We start from the raw sequence: 14,107 nt of genomic DNA, 5'->3' as shown, positions 1-14,107 counted from the left end.
AAACTTCTTGGAGAGGCAGTGCAATGTAGTCCAGTTCGAAGCTTTAAGATTCGTTAGATAAACATCTAAGCAAGATGCTGTAATGACTGTCATTTATTTTATATTATTCGTTTATTTGTTTGTTATTATTTGTCTGTTTATTATTTGCTTGATACTCATTTATTATATCTGTAAACTTTCCTATTATTTAGTATTTACATGTTTGTTTATTATTTAACTATATCTATGCACTTACCCTGCATATTATTGTGGCAAAGTAGCATGCAGTTGATACTTTAAGGTCTATATGTGGCGCCCCTACGGACCAGAATCACACATCATCGTGTCTGTGATAGAGGAAGACTCTGTTCATAGAGAAATAATGAAATTTTTATCATACTGCGACTGTCCCTCCGTTATGCTGTCCCCCAACCCCTTGTTACTCTCCTGTACCATTTTCTGAATATTAATTTCCTTTTTTTTCGCCTACCCTGTGGTGGGGGAAAAGAATACTGCCACCAAATCTTCCCACTTGAATCGTGCGAGGCGACAAAAAAAAAAAAAAAGGGGGGGGGGCAGCGGATAGGATTAGGAATCCTGCTACCTACAGGGGACATTCCTAAAAAAAAGTATAGGTATAAGAGGGTCTAGGAGTTTTCCAACCAGTACCATAAGGTTTGCGTCTTTTAATGTGCGTGAATGTGGTACAGATGAGAGTAAAAGGGAAGAGATAGGCAGTGTGTTTGTGAGAAGAAAGGTGGATGTGTTGGCATTGAGTGAAACTAAGTTGAAAGGGAGGGGCGAGTGTGAGTTTGGGAGTGTAGTTGGGAGGTTCTCAGGAGTGAAGAGAGGGCGAGGGAGAGAAGGGGTGGCTATACTAGTAAGTGAAGAGATAGGCAAGCGTGTAGTGGAGTGGAAGGGGTTTTCTTCAAGGTTAATGTGGATGAAGTTGAAGTTGGGAAGGGAGATGTGGGTTTTTGTAAGTGCGTATGGGCCTGGTAGTGAAAAGAATCTAGAGTAAAGGGGGGCTTTATAGATGGATTTAAATGAGTGCATAGAGGGATTAGGGAGAAATGTTAAAGTAGTTTGTATTGGGAGACCTTCATGCTAGGATAGGAAATGAACCAATAAAGGGTGTGATTGGGGAATATGGAGTTCCGGAAAAAATCATAGTGGAGAATTGATGGTGGAGCTGTGTCTCGAAAGAGAGTTGACGATAGCAAATACAGTGTTTTGGAAGAAAGTCAAGCATAAGTACACATGGGAAAGAGTGGTGGATGGAAGGGTGGTAGATAGAGCGTTAATGGACTATATGGTGGTAACCAGGAGTATAGTAGGAAGAGTTAAGGATGTATATGTTCTAAAGGGAGAGAGTGGGGGATCATCAGATAATTTTTTTGGTGGAAGGTAAGTTGAAAGTGGAGAATAGGTGGAGAAAGTGGAAAAGGTCAGAAGGTAAGGAGGTACTTAGAGTAAACTGCTTAAATGAGAAAGAAACGTAGAAGGAGTATAAGAAAAGCTGAGAGAGGAGTGGGAGGGAATGAAGGATAGAGTAGAACTAGGAGTGGAGGAAGAACAGGGATGGTTGAAGGAGAGAGTCACAAGGTGTGCAAAGATGGTGTGTGGAACAAGGAGGATGGGAGGAAATAGATGGAAGGGTAGTGAGTGGTGGGATGAGGAAGCAAAGAAGGTTGTAGGAGAGAAGAAGCAAGCTTTCATAGATAATGTTACAAATTAGGACGAGGGAATCATATGAGAGGTACAAAGTAAAGAGAAGAGAAGTAAAGCATAAGATAAATGAGGGAAAGGGGAGAGCAGATGTGAAATGGGGTAAGAGTATGACAGAAAATTTTTAAAGAATTTTTTTTTTTTTTGAAAGAAATTATAAGAAGTGGACGCGAATCAAGTGGAGAAGAAAAGATAAAATGTGGAGATGGAGAGATGATAATGGGAAAGAAAGCAGTGAGAGGAAGGTGGGCAGAGTATTTTAGGGAATTGCTAAATGTGAAGGAGGATAGGGAGGAAAAAGTAGTTGCATTGGGAAGCGGTAAGAAAATGACCGTGATGAGTGAGGAAAATGGAGGAGAAACAAGGAAAGATGAAGTGAAGGCAGCTGTTAAGATAATGAGAGAAGGTAAGGCACTTGGGTTGGGTGGATGTCATGCAGAATGTCTAAAAAAAGAAAGTAGAGTTATGGTGGACTGGCTGATGAGGTTATTTAATGTTTGTTTAAGAGAGGGTAGAATGTCGAAGGACTGGAGGAGTGCCTGTATAGTTCTACTTTACAAGGGAAAGGGGGACAAGTGTGAGTGTAGTAGTTTCAGAAGAATCAGCTTGTTAAGTGTATTTGGGAAGGCTTATGGGAGGGTCTTGATTGAGAGGATTAGGAGAGGAACAGAGGGATTAATTGGTGAGGAACAGTGTGGTTTTAGGACAGGTGGGGGCTGTGTAGATCAGATTTTTGTGGTAAGACAGATATATGAGAAAGTTACAGGAAAAGGTATGTTTTTTGGCTTTTATGGATCTGGAAAAGGCTTATAACAGGGTAGACAGGAAGACACTGTGGGAGGTATTGCAGATATATGGGATAAGAGGAAAGCTGTTAAGAGCAGTCAAGAGTTTTTATGATAGTAGAGCTTGCATTAGGATTTGAAATGGTGAGAGTGAGTGGTTTGAGGCAAAGGTGGGACTTCGTCAGGGATGTGTTATGTTGCCCTGGCTGTTTAATTTATACATGGATGGGGTGGTGCGAGAGATGAATGCATGGGTAGTGGGTCAGAGATTGGAGATGGTTGAAGAAAATGAAGAAAATGAGGGATAAGCCAGCTGTTGTTTGCTGACGACACTGCGCTTGTGGCAGGATTAGAGGAGGGACTGAGGAAGTTAGTGACAGAGTTTGGGAAGGTATGCAAAAGAAGGAAGTTGAAGACAAATATGGGTAAAAGTAAGGTGATAAGATGTACAAGGGGAGAGAGTGGCAGCAGGCTGGAAGTGAGTATTAAGGGAGAGAGACTGGAGGAAGTGGATAGTTTTAGATACTTGGGTGCGAATGTGGCAGGAAAGGGAGGAGTGGGGGTAGAGGTAGAATGTAGATTGAGAAAAGCGAGTAAATGCCTTGGTGGATTAAAAAGTATAATGAGAAATAGACATTTGGGAATAGATGCTAAGAGGAGGTGGTATGAAGGAACGACTGTGACGACATCACTGTACGGGGCAGAAACATGAAGAGGAAGAGAGGAGTTTGAATGTGTTTGAGATGAAATGCCTGAGAAGTATGATATGGGTTACTAGGCTAGATAGAGTGAGAAATGAGGAGGTGAGGAGGAGAACAGGGGCGGAAAGGAAGTTGGGAGATAGGGTTGATGAAAGAGTATTGGGATGGTTTGGACACATCTAAAGAATGAGTGAAGAAATATTAGTAAAAGAGGTGTGGAAGGCAGAGGTGGAAGGAGTGAACATAAGGGGGCGACCTAGTATGAGATAAATGGATGTGGTAAAAGGGGCATTGGGAAAGAGGGAAATGTCTGTTGAGGAGAGGACAGAGGATAGGGGTGAATGGAGAAAGGTTGTGTATGGATGATGCTGTGGTGCATGAGGTAGAGTGGGTGGGGGATGGGGATTGAGGGAGTATGTATAAGAATTAAATTGAGGCAGCCCGAAGGGATTTCTCCCCGCCTTCTTTTCTGGGTGAGGGGACGGAGACGGGGAGGGGTCACCGAATTAATGAAGCGGCCTTGTTGTGGATGTGCTGTCTTGCGACACTGCTTCTGACCGAGGGCAGTGGATAAGATACAGAGATGACCAGTCATCCAGGAGGTACCAAGATAAGAGGGAGGGAATAGGGTAGAGGGGAGTGGAGTATGTAGGGGATGGAATGGGTGGGAGTGGTTTCTATGCCTTTGTCTTTTGGCTACTTCCTGTGTAAGGGGGAAAAGAGCCTTTGGTATATATGTATTTATATTATCATAATTTCTATTTATTTTTATTTATCATTATTGTTTTGTTTTTTCGCATCCGACCTAGTTATGGACCAAAAGGTCTCCTGTCGGCATGCTCTGCCTTTTTAATCCTTTGTAATCTATATATTTCGATTGCTAACTGCAATCCTCTTCAGCAGTACAAAGTGGGAGGAGGGTGCTATCTTAAATAGCAACCTCTACAAAGGAAAAGGATTGAAAAAGCCAAGCCAGAAAAAAACTTTTTCAATCTCCCTTTCACAAAGCCAATCGTGTCACAAAATCCCCTTGTTCTCTTTTCAAAGTCCATTAGTCATTTGTCCAAATTTCTTCCCAAAGACAAGATAAATTTAATTCATAATTACTCGAACACTATTAATAATGTTGTTAATGTTCCTCAGAGGTTAATAGATTATATCCCAGGGGTTTACTCCCTTCCATGTAAAGATTGCAACCTAGCATACATTGGTCAGACGGAGAGAGATTAAAAGGACAAAATTGAATGAGCTTAAAAGGTCAATCAGTTATGGTCAAGAGAGTTCAGCCGTGTTCCAAAACGTGAATAAATTATGTCACCGGATGGACTGGTACAAATCTGAACTTATTTACAAAGCTGATTGTGAATTCAGAAGGAAAATGTGGAATCCACTTTAATAGACTATCTGTCCACTATAAATATTTCTAAGGGTCAATGGACCCCAGACATAATTTCAGGACTATTCATTACAAAACAGATTCTTAACAGGTTACCTCCCCCTCCCTTTTACCCGACTTCGTGTCATCTTCAGGTCACTAGAGAGTGAGGGTAGTGATATTTACTCCTTCCCTTGTTCCTTTTCCTTTAAGATAGCATCGTCCTCCCACTTTGTACAACTGAAGATGATTGCTGTTAGCAATCGAAATATATAGATTCGCTTATTCAACTTTTTCTTTCTTTCGACTGTAGTGTCAGTTGTGATGTATATATCTATATATATATATATATATATATATACATATATATATATACATATATATATACATATATATATATACATATATTATATATATATTATACATATATATATATTTTACATATATATATTATATATATTATATATATATATATTATATATACATAGATATATATACATATATATATACATATATATATATACATATATATATAGATATATATATATATAGATACATACATATATATATACAAATATATATATACATATATATATAAATCCATATATATATATATATATATATATATATATATACGTATATATATACCTATATACATATATATATACATATATACATAAATATATGTATATATACATATATATACATATATACATAAATATATACATATATACATAAATATATATATATACATATATACATATATATACATATATATATACATATACATATTATATATATATATATTTATATATACATATATATATATATTTATATATATACATATTTATATATATATATATATTTATATATATATATATGTATTATACATATTTATATATACATATATGTATATATATATATATATATATGTACATATATATATATGCATGTATATGTATATATGTATGTATATATTCGTAAAGAGCTGGAGTCCAGGAGCCATGATATCGGAAAAATTTCGAAACACTGGACTCAGAGTAACAGAATTTATTACCGACGTTTCGAACCCTGTCCGGGGTTCGTCCTCAGGGTTATACATAGTAAGCAAAAGGATTCAATTAAATAGTGTACCAATGTTCTCTGGGACAGGTCCCACCGGAGTGTATAAAGTTGAACAAAATCAAAACCCATTCCGAATGACAAAAGGTAATTACAAATTTGTGTAAAGCGTCCCCCAAATGAAAAGAATTGACAAAAACCTCATAACACATGTCATAATAAATGGAACAAAACCAATTCTAAACGACACCCAGAAATTGATAACAGAGTAAGTACAGAGTGTCACCAAATGGCTCCACCGAAAATAAGAAATAAAATTAAAAGGGGCAAAAAGAAAATATCAAATGGCACAGACCAGACACAAAAGCACTACACGAGTCATCTGTCACCGCTCTAACTGTCCTGTATGTACTTATCAGTACAAATCAAACCATAAAATAAAACAAAAACAAAAACCAAGACTAAAAGACACAAAGAAATTTGATTACAAAGTGTCCACAAGAATAACAAAAGGCAAATAAATGGCAAACCGACATAATAAAAATATCAAAAATCACGGTCCAGACCCAAAAGCACCACACGGGTCGCCAATCTCCGTTCTTTCTGTCCTGCTTGTGCTTCGCTCCTTTCATCAGTACAAATCAAAACTAACAAACGCCACCAAAACTGAATGACAAAAAGAAATTGCAAAGTGAAAAAGTGTCCGCTGAAAATATAAATAAAAATAAAAATGAAAAAGCAAAAGGGGGGGGACAAAAAGCAAATGAAGCCAAACCCAACAAAATGACAATTAACTCGGCAGCAGCGAAACAAAACAATACACAAAACAAAACCAATTCTGAACGATAAAAGAAAAGGAAAATTATGATAAAGTTATATAAAGTAACATCACAATGGGACTACTAAAAATGCCCACGTGTGCCAAACATCACAGTCCCGGCATATCACTACACTGGCCTCCGCTCACTGCTCCTTCTGTCCTGCCTGTCTTTCGCTCCCTTGTAAATAGGATTTAGATTGATGCATCTGTTGACGCTGTTGCTATCGCTGGCCCAAGCTTCCAAAAATAACCTTTCTCCTTTCTTATTGTTTCTGTATCTCACTTCAACGTTGTCCCAATCCATCTCGTGCTGCTCCTCCTGGCAATGCCTGAATATCGCCGAGCTACCATCTTTACGATTTACAGCTCGTTGATGTTCTCTCACTCTAGTCGATAATTTCTTACCCGTCTCTCCTATGTAGCGAGTACCACAGTTGCCGCAGCCAATATCATATACCACTCCCGTCTTGTTCTCTTTCTCCTCCGTATCTTTTACCTTAGTGAGAGCACCATGTAAAGTATTAGCGGGCTTGTGAGCTATCTCAACACCGCGTTTCCTCAATAGTCTAGCTGCCACCTCAGAAGCCCCCTTCACATATGGTAAGGTAATCCTTCTAGTTGCCGCCTGTCTCGCGTCCGCTGTAGTTTTTCTCCCCTGCGCTGTGGTCCATCTTCTAATGACCGATTTGGGGTACCCGTTGAGAGTGAGAGAACATCAACGAGCTGTAAATCGTAAAGATGGTAGCTCGGCGATATTCAGGCATTGCCAGGAGCAGCACGAGATGGATTGGGACAACGTTGAAGTGAGATACAGAAACAATAAGAAAGGAGAAAGGTTATTTTTGGAAGCTTGGGCCAGCGATAGCAACAGCGTCAACAGATGCATCAATCTAAATCCTATTTACAAGGGAGCGAAAGACAGGCAGGACAGAAGGAGCAGTGAGCGGAGGCCAGTGTAGTGATATTATGCCGGGACTGTGATGTTTGGCACACGTGGGCATTTTTAGTAGTCCCATTGTGATGTTACTTTATATAACTTTATCATAATTTTCCTTTTCTTTTATCGTTCAGAATTGGTTTTGTTTTGTGTATTGTTTTGTTTCGCTGCTGCTGAGTTAATTGTCATTTTGTTGGGTTTGGCTTCATTTGCTTTTTGCCCCCCCCCCCCTCCTTTTGCTTTTTCATTTTTATTTTTATTTTTATTTTTATTTTTAGCTGACACTTTTTCACTTTGCAATTTCTTTTTGTCATTCAGTTTTGGTGGCGTTTGTTAGTTTTGATTTGTACTGATGAAAGGAGCGAAGCACAAGCAGGACAGAAAGAACGGAGATTGGCGACCCGTGTGGTGCTTTTGGGTCTGGACCGTGATTTTTGATATTTTTATTATGTCGGTTTACCATTTATTTGCCTTTTGTTATTCTTGTGGACACTTTGTAATCAAATTTCTTTGTGTCTTTTAGTCTTGGTTTTTGTTTCTGTTTTATAATGTATTTTGTTTTGTACTTATAAGTACATACAGGACAGTTAGAGCGGTGACAGATGACTCGTGTAGTGCTTTTGTGTCTGGTCTGTGCCATTTGATATTTTCTTTTTGCCCCTTTTAATTTTATTTCTTATTTTCGGTGGAGCCATTTGGTGACACTCTGTACTTACTCTGTTATCAATTTCTGGGTGTCGTTTAGAATTGGTTTTGTTCCATTTATTATGACATGTGTTATGAGGTTTTTGTCAATTCTTTTCATTTGGGGGACGCTTTACACAAATTTGTAATTACCTTTTGTCATTCGGAATGGGTTTTGATTTTGTTCAACTTTGTACACTCCGGTGGGACCTGTCCCAGAGAACATCGGTACACTATTTAATTGAATCCTTTTGCTTGCTATGTATAACCCTGAGGACGAACCCCGGACAGGGTTCGAAACGTCGGTAATAAATTCTGTTACTCTGAGTCCAGTGTTTCGAAATTTTTCCGATATCATGGCTCCTGGACTCCAGGTCTTTACGAACGTAGAACAGGCTTATGGCGTTGAAGTAGTCAACATGATCAGGAAATGGGAAGCAAAGGAGATCAAGAGAAACTTAGTGAAGGAACAATTGCGATTCTGTACCATCTGTAGCAATCGCAGAGTGTTACCAAAGTTCTCCAAGATCAAGTCCCCAGTAAATAGTAGGAAGGCGAGGGAGGATGCAGCTGCTTGTGGAAGAAGACTTCTTAAATGTGCCATAGACCACCATCACAGCACCATCAAACGACTGGGAAGAGAAATCAAAGAACACAAGGAGCAGGTGATGGACAGGTTGGATTGGGGGTTGCTGGCGAAGTTTGAGGACAAGATCACTAGTGTTAGCAGATCCAAAGCAAGTAAGAAGCGGTTCGCATTAGATCAGAAACTGGAGAGACTAGTTGACAACGAAAAGAAAGGAACTGACAGGTGGGTTAGGAATTTTTCCGGTAGACCACTCAGTGAGGCAGAACACAAGGTCCTTTCCAAAGGTTTAAATTTTAACACACAGGGGGGAGTAAAAGCAGAGGAGTTCATGGCAGCGGCTGAATCTGGAGTGAACCTGGTGTGTTGTAGTGAGGTTGAGAAGCAGGACACGAGAATACGCATAGTTGGGGCGTTCAACAGACCAACGAGGGGGCACAATCTCACCACGGAGGAGGCCAAAGCATTGACAGGTTTACGCAAGGACAGCTCTATTGTCATACTTTCGAGTGATAAGGGACGGTCCACGGTAGTGTTGGATAGGAGTGAGTACGAATTTAAAGCGGCAACGCTACTCCAGGACACGAACACCTATGAGGTGGTGGAGGCAGACTCGACACAGAAGCTACAGCGGTAGGTGGAGGGGGAGCTCAGGAAGTTGAAGGAGTCGAGGCTAATCTCTGAAAGGGAATGGATGTTGATGAAACCAGGAGACTCGGTTATACCCAAGATGTATGGTTTACCGAAGATTCATAAGGAAGGGGTGCCTTTAAGACCGATCATTGCCTTCAGAGGTTCCCCTACTTACAACTTGGCTAAGGCCCTAGCCAAGCGACTAAGGCCCTTAGTGGAGAAGTCAGAACGAATGCTCAAGAATTCCACAGATTTTGTGGATAGACTACGAGGAATAAGCTTGGAAGAGGGAGATATATTGGTGTCGTTTGATGTCAAATCTATGTTCACTTCTTTGCCACAGGATTTGTTAAAGCAGGCAGTGCTTTCCAAGGTGGAAGGGTCGGAGGAGTTTCGAGACAATGAAAAACTGTCAACAGAAGAGCTCGTTAGGTTGGTCAACTTATGCTTGGATTCGACCTTCTTCAGGTTTAGGGAGAAGGTTTACCACCAAAGGATTGGGACTCCTATGGGATCCCCGATTTCTGTGGTCTTGGCAGAGATGGCTATGCAGGAGTTTGAGGAAGAGATGTTGGCGGCGGCACCTGTGGCTTTGAAAACGTGGATGAGATATGTAGATGATGTGTTCGTGATTATGAAGGAGGGTGAGGTTGATGGTTTTCTCAACTTTTTGAATGGGAGGAACGAAGCCATCCAGTTCGAAATGGAGAGGGAGGTGAAAGGACAGTTGCCGTTCCTGGACGTCTTGGTTACAAGATGTGGGCAAAGTATGACCACAGGTGTATATAGAAAGGATACTCATACGGACAGGCTCTTGGATTATGAGAGCTCCCACCCGGTGGAGCATAAGAAGAGTGTGGTCAAGACGTTGTGGTCTAGAGCAGGGAATTTGTGCTCGACTGAGGAGAACTTGAAAGAAGAGAGGAAACACCTGGAGAAGGTCTTTGCGGACAACGGGTACCCCAAATCGGTCATTAGAAGATGGACCACAGCGCAGGGGAGAAAAACTACAGCGGACGCGAGACAGGCGGCAACTAGAAGGATTACCTTACCATATGTGAAGGGGGCTTCTGAGGTGGCAGCTAGACTATTGAGGAAACGCGGTGTTGAGATAGCTCACAAGCCCGCTAATACTTTACATGGTGCTCTCACTAAGGTAAAAGATACGGAGGAGAAAGAGAACAAGACGGGAGTGGTATATGATATTGGCTGCGGCAACTGTGGTACTCGCTACATAGGAGAGACGGGTAAGAAATTATCGACTAGAGTGAGAGAACATCAACGAGCTGTAAATCGTAAAGATGGTAGCTCGGCGATATTCAGGCATTGCCAGGAGGAGCAGCACGAGATGGATTGGGACAACGTTGAAGTGAGATACAGAAACAATAAGAAAGAAGAAAGGTTATTTTTGGAAGCTTGGGCCAGCGATAGCAACAGCGTCAACAGATGCATCAATCTAAATCCTATTTACAAGGGAGCGAAAGACAGGCAGGACAGAAGGAGCAGTGAGCGGAGGCCAGTGTAGTGATATGCCGGGACTGTGATGTTTGGCACACGTGGGCATTTTTAGTAGTCCCATTGTGATGTTACTTTATATAACTTTATCATAATTTTCCTTTTCTTTTATCGTTCAGAATTGGTTTTGTTTTGTGTATTGTTTTGTTTCGCTGCTGCCGAGTTAATTGTCATTTTGTTGGGTTTGGCTTCATTTGCTTTTTATCCCCCCCCCCCCTTTTGCTTTTTCATTTTTATTTTTATTTTTATTTATATTTTCAGCGGACACTTTTTCACTTTGCAATTTCTTTTTGTCATTCAGTTTTGGTGGCGTTTGTTAGTTTTGATTTGTACTGATGAAAGGAGCGAAGCACAAGCAGGACAGAAAGAACGGAGATTGGCGACCCGTGTGGTGCTTTTGGGTCTGGACCGTGATTTTTGATATTTTTATTATGTCGGTTTGCCATTTATTTGCCTTTTGTTATTCTTGTGGACACTTTGTAATCAAATTTCTTTGTGTCTTTTAGTCTTGGTTTTTGTTTTTGTTTTATTTTATGGTTTGATTTGTACTGATAAGTACATACAGGACAGTTAGAGCGGTGACAGATGACTCGTGTAGTGCTTTTGTGTCTGGTCTGTGCCATTTGATATTTTCTTTTTGCCCCTTTTAATTTTATTTCTTATTTTCGGTGGAGCCATTTGGTGACACTCTGTACTTACTCTGTTATCAATTTCTGGGTGTCGTTTAGAATTGGTTTTGTTCCATTTATTATGACATGTGTTATGAGGTTTTTGTCAATTCTTTTCATTTGGGGGACGCTTCACACAAATTTGTAATTACCTTTTGTCATTCGGAATGGGTTTTGATTTTGTTCAACTTTGTACACTCCGGTGGGACCTGTCCCAGAGAACATCGGTACACTATTTAATTGAATCCTTTTGCTTACTATGTATAACCCTGAGGACGAACCCCGGACAGGATTCGAAACGTCGGTAATAAATTCTGTTACTCTGAGTCCAGTGTTTCGAAATTTTTCCGATATATATATATACATATATATATACAATATATATATATACATATATATATATATATATATACATATACATATTATATATATATATATACATACATATATGTATATATATATACATATATGTATATATGTATACATATATACATGTATGTATATATATATGTTTCATTAAAAGTGATGGCTAGTTGTGCATTAATAATTTTCTTAAAGGTATTTTCCATATACCTTATTAAGTATTTGTTTTCCTTAGGAAGGAAATTTATGACTTGGCTGTATGTAGTCATATTAGCTAGATCGCGATTTCGGGTTCAAGACCCTTCTTCAGTAGCTATAGGGATAAGAATTAATCCGAAGATTCTAGTAAAGATCTAAGTTTTATACTAGAGTTCCTATACTTGCTAATCACTGGGGGAGGTCACCTGGTATTACGGGCTTGGGAGCCTCCGGGTTTGTGTTGTGGTGGAATGTGGCGTTTTGTCTCGTAGTTGGACGAGTGGCGTTTTGTCTCGTATTGGCGTTTGTGGTGTTATGTCTCATGTTTGTATTTGTAACGGTTTGTCTCATGCTTGGAAGGGCTCTAAGGTCTTCTGCTTGTACATTTAGGTTTGGGCTCAACTCTTTAATATACAACGCTTCTAAAATTGGGAGGCGTCTATCGTCAGTACATAAATCCAAAATCTCGGTGTTTTTCTCTAGTGTCTTTCTTGCTAGTGTTATGCCGTGGGCTTCTCTTAAGTGATTTTTAGGGGCTCCAGATGTCAGGTGGTATGAGAGGCGACGGGATAACCTCATTGTCGTCATGCCAATATAGGTGGATGGGAGGGCTTCACAGTTCCCTCGTGTACATGTGAACCTATAGATGACATGTGATTTCTGAAGTTCCTTTCTCTCTAGTAGGGGGCTGTTTCTAATAAGGAGGTGAAGTCATTGTTGAGCCCACTTTCAAACAAGAAGTTATTGCTGAAGCTCATAAATCAAGAGGAAAATATCACAGCAATTTGATTGACAAGAAACACATCGAGGCCACAAAAGAGTTAAAATCAGACCATAGTATCACCATCAGGAAAGCAGACAAAGCGGCAACTTAGGTACTCATGGACACCTCTGAGTATTTAGAAAAGATAGATACTATCCTCAATGATACATCTAAGTTTAAAAAGATCAACAAAGACCCTACAGAATCACTCAAGAAAAAGGTAAATCGACTTATAGAAGGGAATAATGCAAAATAAAATTTAATAAACTTTCAGGAGAGTATGGTATGGGTTACTGCTATGGGACAGTCAAAACACACAAACCTGGTAATAAACTCCGTCCCATAATCTCACAAATCCCTGCACCTACGTACAAACTCGCCAAGAAACTGTGCTCCATTCTAACTCCCTACACTCCCGTCACCTATAGTCTACAATCTACATCTGATTTCCTAGACATTATTAAGGCAAACTCTGCTAAAGGTAGAATCGCTTCTCTTGATGTGGAAGGGTTATACACTAATATTTCCGTAGATCGAACAATTAATTACATCATCAACAAAGTGTACTACGATAACACTACACCTACACTAGACATTCCAGAACTTACACTACGTAAACTGCTTGAATGCTGTACAAAAGAAGTCCCGTTCACTTGCCCCCGTGGAAACAAATATTGCCAAATTGATGGAGTTGCAATGGGATCCCCCCTTGGAGTATTAATGGCAAACTTCTTCATGGGCTGCGTAGAAGAAGTATTCAGTAAAACAGAAAAGCCAGATATTTATTGTAGATACATTGATGATGTCTTCATTAAAACCAATAACAGCAATGAAGCTGAAAAACTCCGCCACCTATTACAAGAGACATCTGAACTCACTTTCACTATGGAAGATAGCATTGACGGAGCTTTACCCTTCCTCGACCTCTTAGTGAAACAAAATTAAAATTCTTTTAATACAACAGTGTACACAAAACCCACTAACCCTGGACACTGCCTTAATGGATCCAGTGAGTGCCCTCAAAGATATAAGGACTCTACCATCAGTGCCTATATTCGAAGAGCACTAACTCACTGCAGCACATGGACACAAGTGCATGATGAAATCGAACGTTCCACTCAAGTTCTGATCAATAACGGCTTCAGTGAAAAAGAGATAAATTTTCAAACAAAGAAAATAATGGACGGCTGGTATAACAACAACAATGATAAACAAAATAAAGAGAAAATCAACATATATTATAAATCCACTTTTTCGTCAGCTTATAAAGAAGATGAACGCATTATGAAACAAATTATAAAAAGAAACAT

At 39.6% G+C, this 14,107-nt stretch overlaps 1 protein-coding gene across 1 annotated transcript; it reads left to right on the top strand.

Annotated features, from left to right (window-relative positions):
- The first annotated feature begins 8,427 nt into the window (after positions 1 to 8,427).
- Positions 8,428 to 9,294, top strand: LOC143019334 (uncharacterized). Its single transcript, XM_076174972.1, has one exon. It carries the CDS (start codon positions 8,428 to 8,430, stop codon positions 9,292 to 9,294), a length of 867 nt encoding a protein of 288 aa, XP_076031087.1.
- Positions 9,295 to 14,107: the final 4,813 nt, after the last annotated feature.

This window comes from Oratosquilla oratoria, chromosome 37, assembly GCF_046742065.1.
Source record: "Oratosquilla oratoria isolate Oo_2021 chromosome 37, ASM4674206v1, whole genome shotgun sequence".
In the NCBI taxonomy this organism is placed as follows: Eukaryota; Metazoa; Arthropoda; class Malacostraca; order Stomatopoda; family Squillidae; genus Oratosquilla; species Oratosquilla oratoria.
The sequence above is the reverse complement of the archived record's forward strand: the minus strand, read 5'-3'. Positions and strand labels throughout refer to the sequence as shown.

Coding starts and splice junctions, on each gene's coding strand:
- LOC143019334 (XM_076174972.1), top strand. CDS start 8,428: ATGGCTCCTGGACTCCAGGTCTTTACGAACGTAGAACAGGCTTATGGC.